We start from the raw sequence: 22,227 nt of genomic DNA on the forward strand, positions 1-22,227 counted from the left end.
CAGCATCTGGGTGAAATATGCTCTAAATATGGTGATTTATTTATTGCCTGCAACAATACTTGGCAATAGGAATATGCATGCAACAACCCCAGACAACACTTGCAAAGACACTGAGAAAAGCAAGCTCTTGTAAAAGACAATTAGTTTGCTGATAGAGCGGGCAGGCAGCAACATGCATTTTGAATGACATGTCTAAGTTTCAACAGCAGCTTGCAGGAAACATTTACATTTGAAAAATCCCTACTTTGACCTCTTTTTCCCCAGTTTGCTTGCTGGCAGGTAGGAGTACATGACAAATGAACCTAATTGAAGTGGGCTGGATGCCAGACTGCCTGTTAAAAAAAAGCACCTGATCGTGCTTTAGGTGAGAGGTCAGCGACACTGAACACCAGCAGGTGTAATAACAACCGCAGGCTTTCTGTAAAGGAAATGCAAACAAGAATTCAGCCCTGGGATATTCGGGACAGAGCCGACCTGCTCAGGGCCTGCTTGATTGGCAGCCAGGGCTGCGCTCAGGAGACTGGTGACGCTTTGTCACAACTGTATCGTGACATGGCTTTGAGCAGTGTGTCACAAAATATGGAGGTTCGAGCTAAAATCATGAAGCAACATAAAACTGGGCACCAAAGAAGAAAGCAGTTTTCCTACTATTAAAAAAAAAAAGCCCCCACAGACACAGAATAAGTCATTCTGATGCTCAGCATCTGTTTTTATCTTGCCACAGAGCCTTTATGTTGTCATTTAAAAACTACACTGCTGAACTACCAGACTATCGGTCTTGAAACACAACAGGAGAGCAACTTCTTCTTGCAAACTCTGCACTTTGCCCACCACTTCTGGGAAGAATATAGAAAAATAATATGTAAATAACATTTTAAACCAATGTTATTCTGTCTTACTAAATTACATTATTTTGTCAAACACCCCTCCTGAGATTTGCCGGTTTTATATTCCAACTACTTCTTTTGATCTAAGGAAAAGTGATTGGCTGATAAAAAATATTTTTCTTATATTGAAGCTTGCTAAAATTGCATTATAATACCAATAGCAAGGCAAACAATTTGGACCAACCACAGTGCAGTATTGCAACAAGGCCAATAACCAGTGCAGCTTTTATAGATTTGGGAGCTTTATTTTCTAGAATACCACATCCACACTTGATTTTTTGAATATTTGCATCTTTTTTGATTTTAGATTTACATATTCCACGTTGTTTTAGAATTTGGCAATGGATCTCTGTCCATTACAAAAATTTCATCATGGTATTAAAAGAATGTATGAGTTCTTGGGCAACAGAATAAATACTTTAATTAGTGTTTGCAGGATCCTAGTAAAAACCATGTATGTCATATTTATACCTACATTTGATCACATATGATAAAATTATGGGAAAAATATACTGGGCTTTGTAATTAGCTGAGTGGTCTCTGAATAATGATATATGGTAGATCCTGCTTGGTGAGACAGTTTTGATTTTCTTCCACATTAAAAACATCTATACTGCAATTAATACATTTTTCCACAAGATGATGTTCCATCAGGCAATTCAAGTGAGGCCACTTATTAAAAAGACTCATTGATGAGATTTGTCTATCATACCTGGAGTAGAATACAGCACTGGTGTGTTATATTTAGATTTTGGTCACTGCATTCTGATTTATACTGCAGAGAGTCAAAATCATGAAAATGAGAGCAGCATAGAGACCTTGTCTCCAAAAGTTTTGGTGTGAAATCTTGTCCTCAAAAATTCGGCAGGACAATGACAGAGTTTACTGACATCAATGTGTTGCTGTGTTGTAAAACCTCCAGGATGGGGGAAGCTTCATGTGCTACATTCTTCCTCTTCAACAAACACGTATTTGGCACTTAATAAATAAAATATGATGAAACCATGAGAAAATAAAGATTTCTAAACCCAGTATTGTAGTTTCAGAAAAAAAAAAAAAAAAAATTGAAGCACCCACTGTCATTTCTTCTGAAGTAAAAACAGTCTGTGGCTTTCAGAACTTCCAGCTGGTCAAGTCAGTTTCTGAGCCGCTTTCATGTATAAAACCATGTGCCACCACACCCTGCAGGGCTGTTGCACCATACTCCAAATTCATGGAGCAGTTGACTATTAATGAATTTTTCCAAATATAGAAAGCATACACAAATGAAAAAATATGTAACCACTTAGATGTGGAAAGAGCTTTTTTTTTTCCGAAAATAAAAATGCAGTTTCATAAGGTGCTTAGCAATTCTTCCTTTAGAGGAGTTCCTGTTCTAAGACAATTTAGTGGCACTTACATGCATTAGATCACATAAAACCATGAATGCACAAAGACAGCACTTCAAATATTTCTAACATCAGGTATTAACTGAAGTTTGCTCTATGGGTGCTAAGCAGATACTCAGCTTTGTCCCTCCACCCATTTAGGGGAGAATGTACTTATGTGTTAATCACCTGCTGGGTGGTGGTGGGGAATCTATCCTTTGATCAAAGGGAGACATACTGGTTTTACTTTACATCCTGTCTCTCTCACTCTCAACTGGCCCATAGCTGGAGGGATTCATTTCAGGATTTTTCTTTATTCCAAGTATTCTGTTACTGGCTGCATACCACCACTCAAGGCATCAGGGCTAAAACCAAACACTCTTTGTGGTACACCCATATGACAGACTTCAAAATGGAAACAATATTTAAGTTAAACCTGTAAGATCAAGTTCGCTGAAATCCTGCAACGCATGAAGCTTTTGAACACTTCAACATCAGATCAAAGTTTGACAGACAGACTCAAGGAGAGAATCAGTACATTTAAAACTATCAATCCTCAAGGAAAAACAGAGTACGTTGGTAAAAGTAGAGTTGACAGTACTCATTTTGTTTTGGGGCTAACAGCAGTCAATATAGCCAGAGAGCTCATGGGGTTTTTTCCTCTGGACTGTACCTTTTTCCTGCAACTAAGGTAAGGTTTGTTCACTCAGCTTGTTAGAAGTTCATTTTTGGATCTACACTCCTTTTAAGAGGGAAAGACAGGGTATTTTTCTTCTGAAGGATCATTTCCAGATAAAACTTTTCAAACTTCCTTCAAGCAATAAGACTGTATCTGTGGACGATTCAAATACAAGTTCAGTAGCTTTCATACTAAGACCTCTTTTTCCCACAAAACCAAAAGAAAACGTATCCTATAAAACTGCAATTTTTGAACAAAGTGTCTTCATTTCTTCCATTTAAAAATTAGAAAACTTAGTAAGTAAAAGAGATAAAAGGGAAAAAAAAGGAATTAGCACTCTGAGCTCTTTTCTCACTTGCAATCAGCTACAGGCCTTTTTGGTCGACAGGTTCAATTCTAGGAACTATTACTACTAGCAGATATTTTTGAGGATTATTCATTTTCCTAAAAATGAAGAGTCATTCGAGCTCTAAATACGCTTCCACCTATTAATTATACAATGGAAATAGATTATAAGCCTCAAGGTAAAGAGATTCACAACACTGCAACTGCAAAATAGCTCATTTCAATTCTAAAACAGTTAACAATACAACAGCTTCTTATTAAAGTCTGCCATTGACTTTAGAAATTAGGCGAATTTACAAATGGAGAATGAGATCTCTTAGAAGATGAATTTTGTAACAGATGGATTAAAAGCTGAAAGTGGTTTGGTAAAGAAATCTGGTGAAGAAAAGCAGTTAGCAAATTTCAAGCAGTTTTACAAGATTTTTTTAAAAATGTCCTATCATTCATAAATATTTTACAAATGAGTGCTGCAGGATCTACACTAATTTCTCAACCATTTTGTCAATCTCAGACACAGTATGAGTGTGGGTAAGTTAAATAGGGTGGATAAGGAGTTATATAGGCGGATATATAAAGTGGATAATAGGATTTCATTAAATCTAACCACATATTTATATCACAGCTGCAACATAGAGTAAGGCACACAAGAGAAATTAGAAACTTGGTAAAAACACTTATTTCAGCAGTGTAACATTGAAGGCAAGAAAACTTTATCTTTTTTTTCCCCTGAAATTAATGTAAGCAAAGATATAATACTCAATTACTTTAAAAAACCATAAAGGCAATCTTAGAGCACTTTCAATGCAAAAGGCTTGAACACAATTCAATCAGAATGTCGGAATCTGTTATTACTTACACAGGTATAAATTCCTATCGGCCTGTAGAACTGAAGTCAGACCTAAAGCCTCCAACTGCCATAATCAAAATCATCCTAGCTAACAGAATCCCTAAATCATTAAAAACTTACCTCAGTGTTTACATTTGACCCTCACCATATTGTTGGAGCTAAAATGAATCCTCATGAGCAGCTCACAAGCAGGCCAGGGCAGCAGATGTGAGACACAACACAAAGAATGCGACTGTGCTGCTTTGATGGCTCCAGCAAACTCAGATTTAGGCCACAGCCACATTGGGAACAGTAGCCATTTGTAAGCTTCCAGCTTTGTTTGAGATTTATCACCTAATTTCAAGGTCCTAGAACCATGTGTAACAAAATCAATCATATTCTTAATATAATTGGCTCAGAAGAAGCTTGTTGCAAGATCTATCAAAAAAATCCCAACAAAAAAAAGTTAGAACTTGTTTTCCTAAAATGTGACACAGATTTACTTTCCAAAATTACAGCTCCATGGAAAGTATCACTTATTACTGTTCTCCATGTTTGCATCTGGTAGAAATATCTCTATCTGCAAAATGAAAAAAAAGTTTCTGATTCTGATTAGTTAAACAAGAAAACTGCACTGGGTAAATTTAAATCATTTTAATAACTTGATTACCTAAATTGGTGCTATAGCCCTTGAAGATAAAGTGATTGCAGGAAGGGTCCTTTTGTTTTTAACTTATGGATATAATTCTCTCCCAGAATAAGCTTTTCCACTTGAAGATGTTAGTACCACTGGCTGCTCTCCCCCAGCCATCAGCTGGATGTTATCACCACCCCTCGTGCTCCCTTACCCACACCAGGCAAGGACAACCAGGCTATCCTGATGAATGGACACTCATCACTACTTATGCTAACCTGGCTCATCTGGCTTGAAGTTGATAAGGGATTGATTTCTTCTGCTGATGGATCTGGGGGGTTACAATCTCAGCATAAAAACAGCAGCAAGTGGATAATGGTGTGTGGCAGTAACATCCTCAGCTGGCACAGCTGCACGGCTTAGGCGGGGGGGGGGGGATAGATTTCCTCACCCATTCAGGTGTGCTCTGGAAGGATTCCAGCTCCTCCTCCCTTTCCCCTAGGAGACTATGACCTCTTCAAACCCTGCAGTAATGTTGTTCAAGTGAGTAGCTTGCTCATTTTAGTAAAAGAAGTTCTAGTTTTAAGTAAAACTATTACATAAACTGTTTAGCTAGCTTGGCTGATTTTGGTAGAGCTCAGAGCCAAGCTGAAGAAGAGTTCATGATCTGGCCAGCCAGATGTGCTGAAAGGCTCCAGGAGGGAACCAGTGAAATTACCACAGCTCTTCTGGAAAACAGACCTATACACTTTTTCACTGGTTAATTGTCTGTAGAGCAAAGATCAAAACAGAAACAATGTGAAACAACTAGGCCCTGCCATTTCTGATATGGAGGGACACTCCATCACCACTGGAAATGAGCAATTAGCCCAAGGGATTTTTTGAACAAATAAGAATATTGATGCCAAAACAGATGACTAATTAGAGTGGGACAGTATAGTGAAATCAGAAATATTAACAGGCATTTCTTAGCTATTTCTAATTCATTACTTTGGTATTTACTGCCAGAGCGAAAGCGTAGAAATAGCTTAATATTGTCAAAATGATCCCAAGATGCAAATACTGAACTTAATTAAATCACACAAGCAGAATTTTTCTTAGATTTCTGCATTTTTACCCTCTGTTGTAGAATTATCTATAAATTCTCATGCTTCAACCACTGATTTGAGGCTCACTCAAGACAATCCCATCCTGCCCAATGCCTTTACTCTGTCAGAAAAAGGAAAGGAGTATGCAAGCATGCCTGCTGGAACAGCCAAATGCTTTTATTTGTTTCTTTGCACCCACACCTCCCTCAGCTCAGCCTGAGCCCCAGACACCACTCCATGAAGATGTGTTTCCACCATCGAAGGTGTGTGATCTGAAAACCTGCTTCCCTATAAAACCAGTGCCAGAATGTAGCCCTGGTTTGTGCCTGAGAGGTTTAGGTTTTCTGAAATTTCTTTCCCACTGAATTTTCTGAAAACAAGAGGCATGTTTTTGTAACTGCAAACTTGTTTACATTCTTTCCCTAGGAGGGACTTCTTCTTGATGTCCCTCTAGTCTGACCAATGTGATTGAAGAGGTTGGTCTTTGTTTCACCAATCAAATTGGTCTGTGTAGAATAGTATAGAAAGGAGACACATCCCAAAAATAAAGGAGTCATTTTCAGCCTTCTGGAGTCGGAGTCTTTGTACCGTTGTGGTGTACAACAGCATCACCAGAAGAGCAGAAAGCATAAAAGAGAGGGTGGATGTGACTCCAGACTGGCTCCAGGCTTATGGCTGGTGGGACTGGCTATCTCTGACAGCAGTCATCACCTCTCAGAGGTTTTTCTTGAGAAAACCAAGAGACAAATATAATGACAATGGTTGATGATGTTAAGTAAGTCAGTACAGGGAGATTTTCTTAGATTTTTTTCTTATTTCTAAATTGGCATTATAGTGTTGTAACTCATAGAATATTAAAAGTAGATATTAGAAAATAATAATTAGGTGAAAATTTTCCATCTTTTGATTAACATTTTCTCTTGTATTTTTTCATAAACTTCCCAGAACAATTTATATAAATCTAGTTTATTAAAAATTGGGGTTTTTCACCTTTTAGTGTTCAATTGTAAAATCTTACATCAAAAGTTTATGTCATATGACCTTTGATTATTCCAGGAGGTACTTTTGCTTCCAAACAAACTGGGACCTTCCAATCAGAATGATCTGCAGACAGTCCTACATTCACATACCCTAATATTCACTAACAACTCCATGAAACTGTTTTCAAGACAAATAAAATAATAGCAATTTCATACATTCACATGATAATTTGTAGAAGTGAAATCTAACACGATGCAATTCATCACTGAATTCATATCTTTAGAGCAGATTTTTGCTACTTTTTTTCCAAGAAGTCAACTTAGATGCAGATTTTAAATAACAGCTAGATTATTTGATTACTTGTGTGATATCAGTAATTACCTACTCCAGTTTACAGCAACTCTGGTATTTCAAAACAAAGATGAAAGCTGTGAAAAGACATACAGCCTTTTCTCACTTTCTACATTGTTTAGAACTGCTCTGGTATGTTATTTATTTTTACTGTGGAAGATTATGAAAGAGCACGACTGATGATGATGGTAGACCCTGTGATTGTTGTCTTCAGACTGACTACATCAAAAGCTTTAAAGTTTAGTTCATCAGCTACATTTTCTCTTTTACTGCACACCTTCTGCACCTGCAGTGAAAAAGCTGGGCCAAAGTTCAGGCAGAATGGCCTGACTCACACAGCTAAAATACTGTGAGAGACAAAAAGTATTGAATTTATATAATTAATTTCCAGAGCTACACATGAGGGTGATTAGGAGCTCCATAAACACAATGTTTGAGATAAATGCCTGTCAAAGAACATCACAAATAATTTGAGAATACATTTGTGTATATGCACAGGTGCTTTTCTTCTATGAGTAGAACAAGCAAAAGGAAGAAACTGCCCTGACTAAAAACTGAACAGTACTGAAATAAATAACAGGGCTTTCATCAACTCTAACAGTCCCAGGGTTTCAACTTCCAGCCATAACTCTCATGTCAAGTGATTGACATATTGTCACTATATAATTAATAAAAAATAACCAAATATATACAGCTAAATAAATTCCTGCTTTTAATGAAAACCTTCTGTCTTCAGCAGTGAGCAATACCTCAAAACAATAGCAGTAATAATGAAATCTTTAAGAATAAAAGAAAGGTAACTTTTTAACTAATATAAAATGTCCCAATAAAAATAAAAGCTATCAATGTCTTCCAAGAATAAAAATATTTTAACAGGATAAAGACTAGTCACAAATCTTTCCATGGTTTGGAAAACAAGCATGGCTTGGGAGGTTCCTCCTTCTGCTTAGCAAAAATTAAGTTACAGTAAAACAACAATCATGCCTAAAAATTCACAAATCCAAAATGCCCTTGGGCTCCAGTCAATGTAGCAACACCCATTTATCTAATTAAGCATAGAGCTGGTATTCCCACACCCAATGAGAAAACTAAAATGAACACTGCAAACTGTAATTCTCCTTATTTTTCCCTTGCCTTGCATGCTACTGATGCTCATTTCAAACTTTGCAAGTTTTTTTCCAAAAACATGCCAAAAAAAAGAAAAAAAATATTTACAAAAGTCATAACTTTAAATAATGAAAACAAAAAGCAGAACAATAGCTAATAGTTAACGTCTTTAAATATATCCTTCTTTAGCAACATGACCAAATTTTTTTTTTTGCTTCGTACTGCTGTTAGCAAGCACATCTTGGAAGAGAACTGCTCACCACATCTCAGCAAAGACAAATGTTATAAAACATTTGTTTTATAACAGCCTTCTCCTCCTCCCTGAAGCATATGAAACATATTCAATAGTTTGAAGTGAGCAGTGAATATTTGCCTGAGCAACATTCTTTCGTCCACGTTGCAGACAGTTTCTGTTTTGAAGGAGTTTTTTACTGAATGGCACTGATGCTTTCTGAAGAATGCCTACACAGTGTCTACTAAGGCCAAATTTTAAATTTACAGACATTATGGGATGCTCCTAAATCCAAATTTAGCAGTCTAGCTTTATGATCCTATTTTCAAAAGCACTAGACATCAGCTGCTGCCAGGTACAGGCTTCAGTTTCTTCGTCACACGTGTGAAGGTAACCCTGTTCTGAGGATGTAACAGACAATAAATTTGTCCAAACATTCCTCAGCATCTTTTCAAACATCTGACCCACTTCACATCTGACACAGAACGAAGTCTACAGCGCTGTACAAACAAAATACTGTACAAACAGGTTTTGTGCTGAGTTCTCTAACACACACATGGACAGCTTGTGGCAAAGTCTAAACTGTTTTTCCAGTGTCTGCTGCACTTAAGTGGTTGGAACTGGAAAGTTGGAAAGGGAAAACAAGCACTTGTGTTTTACCTGCACTCCTCAGCTGTGCCACAAAACATATTTTCTGAGGGTCACATGGCTTCAGTTACCCATGACAGATTGCTATATAGGCTTAATTCTTAAAACTTATCATCACCTCATTATTTTCTTTCTTTTTTTTTCCCTCTGTAAGGGTGAGGAGAGGGGAAGAGATCCTGTTTCTAACAAGACTGGAGCACTGCAGCTACACTGGCTGCTAACGGGCTGGCCCGTAGGATTTCCCTGAACACCTTGCCTGTTCCTTAACGAGTAACCAGCTCTCTGCAACCTTACAACACTTTCTCATCCTGCCATGCTGCATCTCCACCAGCATTTCATGTCACTCTCGTGTAGTAGTTGAGCAGTGAAGTGGTAAAGTTTAAAGAGACTTCACTTATTTTTAACAAACTATGTTTTAAACATAATTAGAGGACCAGCCTGCACTATCCTTACTGAGGCAGTCTCACCTCATGGCCTCTGGAAAAGCTTTGATTGCATAAATCAATCATAACAATTAGTCTTGGAACAAAACAAGTTCAGAAGCTAAATGTTGTGGTACATCAGGCACTTTTTGGTAGGAAAAAAAATCCTCTTAAAGAAAAATCAACTACAATTCAAAGCATATAATCTATTTTACACTGTTCTAATAAATGCTAAATAAATATTTTTCTCAGTCTCTTGTCAGCCAGCTTTCAAAATCATTGTATTCTTTATGCACAAGTTTTCTTAAATCAAATCAAATGTGGTTGAATCTCTAAAAGGGCAAAAATATGCTTTGGTTCATAAACATGTTCCATGTTGCAATGGAAATGCATTCATAGTTTAAATAATTTAAACTGTATAACTACAAATTATGACAAATATACAAAGTCTAAAATAGGTGAAGATTTTTTTCTAGAAACCCATATTCTTGCAGTTAAAATACTTTTAAAATTAAATTGTATCTATTCTATTTCCTCTCCAACATAAAATACATTCCTCATGTTCATTCTCATTGGGTCTCTTGTTTTCTTCATGTTCACAATTAGCTTTAGATAGATATCTACAAATACAAATACATAGAAGCTTTTCTAAATACGATGGATATACACCCAATTTAATTTTATTAATGTTGTGTTTTATTATACACTCAGTTGATTGAGAGATTCGAATTCCCTCAGCCATGCTACTTGTTATGAGAGTGTGAGAGGTAGAATGGTAAAATGCCTAAAGCAATACAACGTGTGGAAGCTTTAATAAGACATTAATCTTTGCTTTTGTGAGTACATTTTGCTCCTCTGAACAGGCCAAATTTATTTATTGTGGTAAATAAAATTGTTCCTGCAAGAAGTAGTGAGCAACATTTCCTACAAGCAATCCACCAAAGCCTGCAGCAATGTTGTGAACATGGTGATTCTGAGCTAGAAATTACCCACAGCTTCAAAGGCAAGCCCCAAACCAGTGGATAGGCATCAACCAACACCTGACACACCATGACAATACAGTATTTGCTCATAATTTGAGAAACAAACAATACAAGCTACACTTTGTACTCTTGAATATCACAAGCAAATTATTGTATAGATGTTACTCCATGATAATATTTTAGACAAAGAGCATGTATTGCACCAAGGGATTATACTTCCCTTACTAAACATCTGCGATTTGTTTTAAAATTTCACTGAAACATTTTATCTTAAGAGGTAGTCTCATGTTTTTCTATGCATATCATAAATTCTATTCTAGTAAAACAGCATGCTTAATCTGTGGCAAAATTTCTTAAGTATCAGACTTTAATACACATTCTGCAAAGATTTTACAGTGTTCGTACTGTATTTTTGATTTTAGAGATGATATAGAATATTAATACTAGTTTAAAGAGCTTACCTACTGAAAAAAAAGAAAATTGTTTAGACAGATACAAATAGATGTATTTTAAAGTTCTGTACCCACCTACCTTTAGCCACAATAAGTTATGAAAAAACCTAAACCACAAAACCATTCAACCATTAGACACAGTTTCTCATTTTTCACTGCATATGAGAAAACATCCTGACTGCATTCACAAACACACTTTTCAAAGAAATACACAGTTCCATGCAGTGTAAAAGAAAACATAACAATTAGGCTGCAACTTGAAAAAGAGAGAAAAGAGAGTTTCTCACCCCTCAAAACAAAACTGGAACTTTGGTTTATAGGAACGGCTATGCCCATATACCCTCCTCATCATCCTGTGTGCCAGACATGAAGAGATGCACAGAGAAGGTGTTGGCATTGGAATGAAAGAAAGAAAGAAAGAAAGGTTAGTTACTTTGGTGCATATAAAATACAATTTTCTTGGCTGTAAACAACATGACCTTTTTTTCTTTTTTAATGTAAGCCAGTGAACACAACTGAACAAGCTTGTGTTACATATACAAGAATCTGCATCTATAGCAACCGAAAAACAACAACAGTGATGTAAATTTTTTTCCCTCCCAGTTAAAACAGTGTGTAGGAAGGCGATTATAAGATTAAATATTAAAAGATTATCTATTTTTTAATTGCTTGCAATTCCAACCAACATTGACAACGAAAAGGTCAAAACTTTGGGTAAGCAAAAAAATTAATCAAATTGTCTTACATTTTGTAAAAAGATACAAAACTGCTAAATAACCATAAAATTTATCATTAGCAAAGTAAAAGTACACTTTTCCAACATGTTATCAATTAAATTTATCTTTTCAACAAATGCTAAGCACTGCACATTTTTGGATGCTATTAAATAGTTCTTCCCCTTTTTCCAGCTTTGAACCATTAGGCTTATTCGAGTTTTAGGCATAAATAAAATTAATGACAAATATAAAAAATTATAACAATTTCTTGAATTTGTTTTTAAAAGGGATTAATTTATGGTAGATAAGGTGAAAGCAGAAAGTCTTTCTTCACATTTATTATAAACTTGAGCTTAACAATAAAATTAAATTTTTATGTTAACAAAATTTTAAATATAAACGTGAACTAAATCAGGAGATTGACATGTTCTTCCCAGATACACTAAGATTGCAATTTTACAATGACTCTTTATCTATGCACACAGAGATGTGCATGTGCACAGCTATCTTTATATAAAGTTCTACTGTGCCTAATGATGTGATACTCAGCTTCTAGAACTTAGAGGTGCACAGCATAGTGTTCTTCATTTAACTCAGCATTTCAAAATCAAATAAAATCATATCATTTTAGACATCCTTAAAATTCATCCATTCATATCTTAGAAACACTAAAAAAACCCCATTGTATAATTTCAAAACCTTGGAAGTTAGCTGGTGTAACATATTTCTGGCACTTAATTAAATCTAAAAATTCAATAAAATGAATGGCAATTAATTATGATTGAAATGAACAGGAATTTTAGTTCGAAAATACACACTGCCAGTATCCCTACTGTTCCTAACCCATTCTTGTAATAAAAAAGAGCTCCCAGATGTCAACTGTTATTAAAAACCAGATGTTAAGATAGATGTCTTGCATGTTGCTGAATTAAGTAAAGAAATCTGACAGTCCACTATAAACTTAGCTATCATTTAACACAGAAGAAATGTGGGTAAATTTTTTTACAGTTAACTTGGAACACATCTGAGTTATAAGGTCTGCACAAATACACCAAAAAGCAAAGGCAGAGTAAGGCCTGAATATCCTTATTTATTTTTGAAACAAAGGGACAGGTTCTGTAACACTTCCAGTAAGCTGGGTTTGCCCCACTGAAAACACAAGTTATTCCCTCTGAGTTCTGCAGGAGCCACTCCTGGTCAGGCTCACAAACACTAATTGAACTGACTTTCAAGTTGACAAGAGACTTTGCCAGAGTAAAAGCTGAAGAAGGAATGAAGGATTTCTTTTCCACTGAGTGGTTTGATCCTATTTCACTAACGTAATGCGTTAGGTTAATCTTTGGTGATATCCTTAAAGACAGCAAGAAATCAACAAAATGGACAATGCAATGGGTTTCCAAGTGACTCCTCCCCTAACCACACACCGCTGGTTTGCTGTTTAGAGTATTGCAACTCTTCAAACAGACATTAATTTTTACTTCAATTATTTGTGCACTCTTCTTTTGGCAGAATTCTACACAAGTTGAAAAATCAAGTTTTGTCAAATATTTGTAAAGAGTTTTATGGGAAACTAAAGACAAATATAGTTTGACACTGATCCTGATATATAAAAAGCAATAAATTAAAAGCTGGAGCTCAGTTAACGTCAATCAGCACAGCTTTATTGAGTACCAATCCTGTCAAAATAACTTTCTATCTTTTCCAGTTACAGAGAGACTCTTTTTGATAAGGTAAGTGCTTTGAAATAATATGCTGAGATTTCTGTAAGGCATTTTATTATGTGCCACATGACACTGTGTCAGAACAATTAGCTCTATACTGAATGACTTTTAACTGGAGAAGGAAGGGGACCCATAGATATCTTTCTCATCCCAAACTTGTTCCATATTCCCAGGATCTGAAAGGAAAGCTTGAAAAAGTTTTCTTGAAAAAGTGAACAGATTGGGAGTTATTTCAATAAATGTATTCAGACACATGCACATATGCCTGAAATCATAAATCCACTATCAAAATTGGAAAACATACAGGGCGAGCTTAGCAGAAAGGGAACTGCCCCTGAAATCAAGGGTATCAAAAAGGTCTTTACAGTTCATAGTGGAAATGAACACGTGGTACAATGTTGGATTGACCAAGACAAATACAGACAAAGAAAACTCAGAACTTTTGCTGTATCTCTATACAGTAGCATAAGACCATTAAGAGAATTACACATCTGGTGCTCATGTCACACTCCTGTGAATATTTGAAAGACTGTAACCAGATCAGGAAACAGCTAGAAAATTATTGAAAAATAAACTTAGCAGTGAGAAACAGGAGACTCAACCTAAATGATCCCTCAGAAAACATTAAAAGATTTTCTGATCATTATTAACTAACACAGAGTAAAAGAGACAGATCTTTTCTCTAGTAAAAAAAAATCTAGACAGAGATTTGGAGGATGTAGTTACACTGCAAATACAAGACATATTTTTTAGTTACTCATCATTTCTGGATGATTTGACACTTATCAAGACTTAGACACTTTTTAAAAGATATGGTTAATTATATTCAAACTAGTTTTTAAAAATTATAGATTTGATGAAGAAATTATTGAGTACTCCAGATTATGATCCACTTTAACCTTCAACAGCTACAATTAATAAAAATCCTCTTCCATCATTTTTTCTCACATCTGTTTCAATGAGAATGTGTGTGCCATGATCATCTTATCCTGTAGGCAAGAAGATTATTACATATCTTCCAAATTTTTCACAAGCAATTTCATAAAATTAGCACAATGTTCTATTTTGACATAAAATAGAATAAAAATAATTTTGAAAATCCAAAACCCCAAACAATAACTTCACTGTATTTTAAACTTTTAATACTAAGAGTAATCTCAAAACCAGTCTCAACTGATGTAAATCCTAACTTACAAATTTTTCTGTATGGACAGGAACAAGGACCCAAAAGCACTGGATAAAAAGCACATAAGAATCAGGACTGTAATTCTGATAGGTTCCATGAATAGAGTATTGTATCAAGAAGATAAGTTTTGGTGCCTCAGTGCAAGCAGATAATGGAGGGAATACAGAATTCTTCACTGAAGTTCTGAGGCAAATGAAATTCACTACTTATTTTTGCATTCTTGACACACAGTGAAGCAAAATAAAAGCTGCAGTTCTGCCTTATCATTTATTAATACTGGAATACAGGATTCCAGAAGTATGCTTAGTTTTTCATATCAGTGTGTATCCTACAGAATCATTAATCAGAATCATTAATCTATGGCTCTTTCAAACAATAAACTGCAATCAAGCAATTTTTCATTAATGTTTGTGTACATTAACTGCTTTTTAAACTTGGATGATTCATTCACTTATAAGGTCAAGAATAGCAAGTCAATGACAAAAACTGCAAAGCAAAATCTCAGTTACTGACAAGTGAAGCAGGAAAAGTCCCAAAATTTGAGAGATGCCATTTCGCTTGTTAAATTAGTATACACACTTGTTAAAAACTGTTATCAATTCAGAGTGTTTAAAATATTGAATGCCTTGAATTTTTAGGATGGACGTAGAAGTATCTAATTTGGACCTGTATTTATAGCAAAGTGAAATAATCTCAAATACTTTATGGCCTTTTACAAATCATTGATTTTATTTCATCCTTTTGCTGGTTCTGGTTTTTTTTTTTTTTCATTTCTGTGCTGCTATTTACTATAATTGCCTACTATCTTAAAAAGAAGTATCTGCTGTCACAAAATGTGATTTACTCCTCTGATCAGATTGCCACAAAACCTCAAATATGGCCTCAAAGTATCAAAATGAGGAACTTAATAATAGTGCTTGGAAAACACTATTCACAGATGTAAGAGGCTTTTATAGAGACTTTTTCTGTTTTGTTATTAGAATATATCTCAATGCAAGCTTTGCAGGCAGATTTCTCATCCATCTATTCTCTAAGGCTCATCCGCGTCAGCAGTAAATTTGAGACAGTGGCCTTCAGGTGACAGGGGCTACCTTATACAGCAGGTTAGAACAAAGGAGAACTCTAATTATGGTTTACACGATTAAGTCCATCTACAAAAATTTAATAATTAGATTCCAGAGATTATCAGCCCAGTCACAACCATTCTGCATGTAGCAAATTCTTGATCACTGGTGAACATGGAGTAGCTGCAGGAGGTAATATTTAGCAGCGTGTTCCAACAGCGACAGATCTACAGCCACTCCAACAGTCCTGAAAGTGGCCTCTATACAATACACCTGTCTGGGGCGGTATTCTGAATTAATTTTGCCCAAAACTGAATTCCCTTTAGCGATTTCACAGTGCTGGAGGACCTCCTGGAATGTAACTTGCATTTAAGTCGAATCAAAGAGGAACTTGGGGTGCCCAGTCTAACACCACATCAGGATACAAACCATATGCAAGAAGTGGGAATGACCAGGAGGACTGGATTCAAATCTGCATTCTTGATCAGAGCTAAAACTCTAATGTAGGTGCACCCGAAGACTGCAAAAGTGTGAATTACTATGTGGCCACCTCATGAAAATATGTGTTTAAAATTTGGTTACAGCACAATCCCCCTCACTCCTGTAGCATGCAAGTATCTTTATAAAATCTGTTCTTAAAAAAAAAAAAAAAAAAAAAAGAGAGTCCTGATCTCCTTTTAGCTTTTGCAATACAGGCAACATTAAAAACTTGATGAGTTAAGCTTTTCTGGCTCTCTTCCCACAACAGGAGACCCTTACTGACAAGGCTCATCACATTTCCCTTTCATGTGCTGCATGCTAAGAAGTAACGTCTTAACTTGGGTTAAATAAATCTAGCAATAACCTGCTCATCTCTGCAAGTAACTTTCTGATGACTGATTTATGCTGCTCTCCGTATTATCTATGGCTACTAATGGGTCATTAAATGTGTAGCTGTTGGCTCTGAACTGTGAAACTCTCCTAGTTACAACAATACTTACATTTACAAATATTATTTTCCCCTTTTTACAAAGAAATCTACCTGCTAAGCAATGACATTTCTTTCAAATCAAGAACTTAGTCTAAAAATCAGAATCTTTCAGAGCTTAAAGAGAGTTTTATCAGTTGCTCAGTTTCTAGGAGCAAACATAGCTGAGGACTAATCACATGAACTCTCCATGGACAAAACAATTGACTACAGAAAAGTTTTGTGTATTAATGATTTGAAGAACTGAGCCTGTGACTAAAAAATGGAAAGACTAACAGTGGATTCATTTAAGTGTTTGGGGCATAGAGCTTTGAAAGGTCTTTGTTTTATGCTTCATTTGTATATTCAAAAAGCTGAATAAATCTTTAAAATCGCTTCAGCAACATGTATTTATGTCAGAGGTCTATTTTCAAAGTTATCCATAACAGAAGGGGTCACAAGTGACCACATATCACCCAGTTATGAAAATGGTCTTAAATCCCATATCACCATTTGTTCTATTTGTATATAGTTGGGTTAAAATCAATCACAAATACGGTCATGGGGGAAAGCGAAATGTTGTTTCTGACCATTTACTTTACAGTGCCCAGATTAGTGTTAACATGAGTAAGATGTTTCACCAGATACTCATGCATTCTAAAGTTTTATCACTAGATGAAGCGGAAACTCAATGCTTCTTACAAGAAGTGGTCCGTGAAATCAGATTTGCAATGCAAAAATTTATGGTGCCCTTTGTAGTGAAAGCCTGTGACATGTTATCTCACTTAAGTAACCAGCGCCAGATATGCAACTTTTGTTATCAAGTTACTGTCTCCCAGAAATGCATTTTTGGCTCTCTCAGTAGGCCTAAAGACCTATTATAGACTATGATGGTGGCAGATAATTTTTCTACTAAGAAATATAAGATAAATGTAAACCTCTATATAAGTGTTGTATATTATAACACACACATTCAGGGGAAATGAAGGGGAGAGATTTCTATAGCTAAACACGATCTCAAAGAATTCTTCCATATGTGGAAAAGACTGGAAAGCTAACATATAAATATAGATATATATAAATATACACACTGCTCAGTGTGTATACATTTATATCACATTCATTAAACCTCAAAATATAAAATAAATTCATTTCTGTAAGCAAAGGAGAGGTATAACTTTTCAATGTGCAAACCCCAATTCCTAGAGTACCTAAGACAGCAAAAGCTATTTCCTACTTATTGTTTTTAATACAACTTCAGTTTAGCTGGTCTTTTTGTAATTAAAAATTTAATATAATTAAAAGATGTTTGAAAAGAGACATGCCTACAATATAATTGCAATTAGGAGGCAGGACTAACAAAAGCATTGACAAACATTCCAAATTTCTATTGGCTTTTACTTTCAGGTGAGAAATCTTGAGTAGCTCACAATGTTTGTAACTGCAAAATGGCAGCAAATCAAAATCAAGAACCAGAGTATTCCTGAAAGATAAATTCAAAATCAGAGAAGCCCTTCCAAATTTCAAGGCTCCTTCTTTTCTTCCATCACAAGTGCAATGTAACTCACAATGACCCTCATGTATGAAGCCAAACCTCAAAATGTGGGCAAGCCTCTGTGGAAGGCTATTTCAGTTTTCTTTTTAGGATAAAGTAGACAGAAATACTTAGATAGATGTCAGAAGCAGGAAAAATTTTCTCTGTCTACTGAAATAAGCATATAACTCACTGACTTTTGGGAAATGCTTAGACAGAAATTACTTCCTCATTAGAAAAGAAGTATTTGCCATTCAGTAGCTGTTAATAATAAACAATATAGCTATGATAACTGCATACAACTTAATTGGAAAATTGGCGTTTCAAAGGTGACCATGATACAAATAGGATTTTATTGCATTCAGTTCAACAAGTCTGAACAACGTGTGATATGAATCACAAGTTCTTTGTTCCAGAAAAATATGTGTAACGAAGATGAAAAATTAGAGGAAAGATTAAAAATTTGAAAGCACTTATATGACTAATTTGCACTACACTTTTGAGTCCTCCAAACACCAATTCAGCACAATGCTAGTTATTTACAGTGGATATGTCTGGGATTGTTTATACTGAATGTACTGACAAGCAAACCTTGCCCTGCCCAAATTCCTAAATTAAATAAATCCATGTGACTCCAATGAGCTTAGTGCAGGCTCAGCTCGGTGCTAATGCAATTGCGTGCTGCCCTGCAGCTTGAGGCACAAGCAGAACAAGTTCACATCCATTTGGGGAACAGACGAGAGCAAGCTCACACCTGCCCAAAAACAATGTGTAAACATACACGATAAAGAAACACACAGAATATTAAACAAAATCTGGTTCAGGGAGGAAGGCAACAATTCTAATTTAGTGCATTAGGCAGCTATATCATATCACTGTTTTTATGGAGGACAATGTCATTGGTTTTCTCCATCTTTTCTTTTTTCTTGAACAGCTAAAGGACAAAGTTTCAATGATACAGGAAACTCCCAAACAAGATGTTTCATTTTTCCAGCAACTAAACTTCTGCTCTGACTGAACTTTCTACTCACATTCAAAAGAAATTTGAAGAATTTTATGCTTTTCAAATAACCACGGTAATTTGCATTAGCTAAAATAATATGCTTTGGTTTATGTTTTTATGGCTTTTAGGTTTTGTTGTTTGGGTTTGTGTTGGGGTTTTTTTTAAGGAAAAATCTCAGCTTCGATATTCCTGAGGCTTGTTCAGGAGTTTGAGGTTGGTAATTTTCCAGGGTGGCCACAGAATATAAGGCATTATGCTAACAACCAGGACTGCCAAAATACACAAAGTAACATGCTCTCCCTACCCTTAAAATTGTACACGGATCAATACAGTGATTTGTAGATCAGGATCCAGACACGACAATAATTATCATTATTTGACTGTCCTCTGGTTCTGATTTCCAAGTCATCCACCTCAAACAAAATCCCATCTGACCTGTTCAGAGTTTGTCACATACCGTCTTTCAGCAACTCCAAGGATATTTGGCAGTACCAGCTAATGAATAAATACCTGTTGCCAAGACCAGTCACCACTTTACAAATCAATAAACACTTTTATTTCAGAGCACATGGTCTTCTTCAAAAAGTTAGCTTTTAGTGGCATACACTTACTTGGCCACAGGTTGTTGTCAAGTGTCAGGCATCACTGCATGTGATTTCTTTTTCAAATGCTGGAGTTTACCAGCATACTTTTTAAAAGCCTGTTTAAAATGAGGCACATTTAGTAGTAAGACAGCTACAGGCTCATTTTGGAACAGCTGGCTTTGTGACTGGAGAGTGGCAGGAAGGGAAGCTCCAGAGATACACCCTGCCCCATCGCTGTCCTGATAAGGACTTTTCCTTTAGATAAGAGGATAGTTCAGAAACCCTGAACTACCTTTTAGGCCTCCTTGCTGAGATCTCAGAGGAACAGAAAGCTTGCTGGTGAGTTCGTAACAAATTACTTCTAACACTAAATCTTGTAGAAGGGCCATCAAAAATGTTTTAAGTAGGAAAAAAAAAATCTCTATGTAGCCAGACAGGATTAAAAGATGTAAAAGGACATCTTTTTACATGCTTAGGCACCATGTGACATTCCATCCTCAATTATAGCTTCAAAGAATAGGGCCAACTTTCTGGAAAGCAGCCAGTTCCTAAAGCACACCCTATAATATTCACATTTTTCTAAAAATCAGATTCTTTTCTACAAGCACATAATCTCTCATAAAACAAAATTAAAATATATTTGTAGCCCTGGTGACCATGGAGTAAAGCGTTCAGCTTTGAATCCACTACAGCTCAGGTATTCAGGAAACTCTTAGGAGATTAAGAACACTGTACATTTTATTTCTTTAAAAATCTCCAGTGCTATGGGAAGTAAGAAGATTTGATAGTTGTTATAATCATCAGGTCTGGCAATAAAATCTAAAGTATGAAAATTCTTCAGATATTATACCTCCAGTCTTAAACTGTGTTAATGCAGAAACAAGTTCTTCCTTATGACCTCTCAAATAACCTAATATCCTGTTAAGAACACCATCAGACATAAGCATATCTGAGACATACATGTGTCAGATTATCTACACTGCTTTTCTCATGTAGAGATGCCACTTTTAATTAAATAATCAATTTAATCAAAAAATCAATTGCAGTTTTTTACTAAGGAGTCCATAAGCAGAATCTTGAATTTAGAACCTTCAACCACATTGTAATGTTCTCATGAAGCTGAAGAAGTCCTGGGTAATAACGAAAGATTGCTATTCCTTATGCAGAGACCATCCTGGAGTCAGAGGTTGGTCATACATAACTTGAGCCAGTAAATTGAGGACTCTAAGGGCTTTCGGCAGGGAGTGAAAAATGCCCACAGAAACGAACAGTAAGTGAATATCGTTGACTATAGTCTTAAGCTCAGAACAGGAGACAACCAGGGAGGGACTGAGAGGCTCCTGACACTAGAAAACCAAAGGGAACAAGACGTCACAAATTGACCAGAATTGTGGTTGGTAGGGCAGAATTCTCTGTTGGCTGGTAACTCACAGGCCTGTTCCCAAACTGAAAGGATACAACTGACAGGAGAGCTGCTCAGGGAGGCAGCTATGGCAGGGAATACAAATGTGCTGATTCCTAACAACTTTCAACAACAACAATTTGCTTCAAGAGCACGCAGTCACTGGTGTGACACAAGCAGGCACTTCCTTTAAAACATTTTCCATTAAAGGGAGAAAACTGAAAGATGATGTGGGCAACTGAGGCCAAGACAAAAAAGGTTTTAAGGAAAAACAGTAAGGACGTAGAGTTGAGAAATACAAGAAGCAGGGAACTGGACAGTAGTGTTTGGAAGAAAGTCTATGCTGTGGGGCAAGACAGCTGCTAATCTGAAAGTTCAAATTTGTGGAGTCATGGGGTTTTTTTGTTCCAGATAGCTCCTGCATGCAACAATACAGATTAGATTACTGTAATGCAGTCTACAAGGGGCTACATACTACAACTCCTTGGAAACTGAAGCTAGAGCAAAATGCTTATTAAGCTTATTTGCATTCTAAGAGTACTATACCCACACTTCAGGATACACACTGACTGCCAAAATATTTCCAGGTGGAAATTAAGAAAGATTGCCAACTCTCAAGCCAAAACTGAAGAGAATAAATTTAATTTTTTGTGCAAAGCTGTAAAATTATCTTCTTTTCCTGTTTTTTCAAAGCCTAGTGGAAAACGGTTAATATATGTTATTGACATGGCAGCACTCAATCCCCAGAAATTTATTTACGTCAAATAAAAATCAGATGCACCAACATAACCAAGGACCACATCATGACCAACTGTTACAAGACCATGTGTATGGGCAGATGAGAGTTAAGAGTCCTCCTAATGTTTAGGAAGCTTCCTTACAACTTGACCAGAGTTGGCAATAAAAAAAGGTCATGCATCTATGCTCTCCCTAGAGAGCAAAAAAAGAGGGAATAAAGGCAAAAAGTGGCTGGAAATTTGTCTTTCTTCCCTAGCAGCAGCAAGAAGACCTAAACACATACACTGTATCTGAAAAGAGGTGCTCAACAAGTTCTTTCATGAGAAGTCAG

The 22,227-nt window shown here is 36.0% G+C and overlaps 1 protein-coding gene across 2 annotated transcripts in view; it reads right to left on the bottom strand.

Moving 5' to 3' along the window:
• ERC2 (ELKS/RAB6-interacting/CAST family member 2) overlaps positions 1–22,227 on the bottom strand; it is a 421,289-nt gene that overhangs the window by 98,275 nt on the left and 300,787 nt on the right. Inside the window, exon 18 of one of the 2 annotated variants that reach the window (XM_066195344.1) lies at positions 11,290–11,355. In XM_066195344.1, coding sequence (XP_066051441.1) covers positions 11,290–11,355 — 66 coding nt within the window. Of the gene's footprint in view, positions 1–11,285; positions 11,356–22,227 lie in introns of those variants that run through there. The other variant, XM_066195345.1, reaches the window with a different exon arrangement.

Source organism: Chamaea fasciata, unplaced genomic scaffold (genome assembly GCF_029207755.1).
Source record: "Chamaea fasciata isolate MVZ Bird 193981 ecotype frontalis unplaced genomic scaffold, bChaFas1.0.hap1 SCAF_13, whole genome shotgun sequence".
Lineage (NCBI taxonomy): Eukaryota > Metazoa > Chordata > Aves > Passeriformes > Sylviidae > Chamaea > Chamaea fasciata.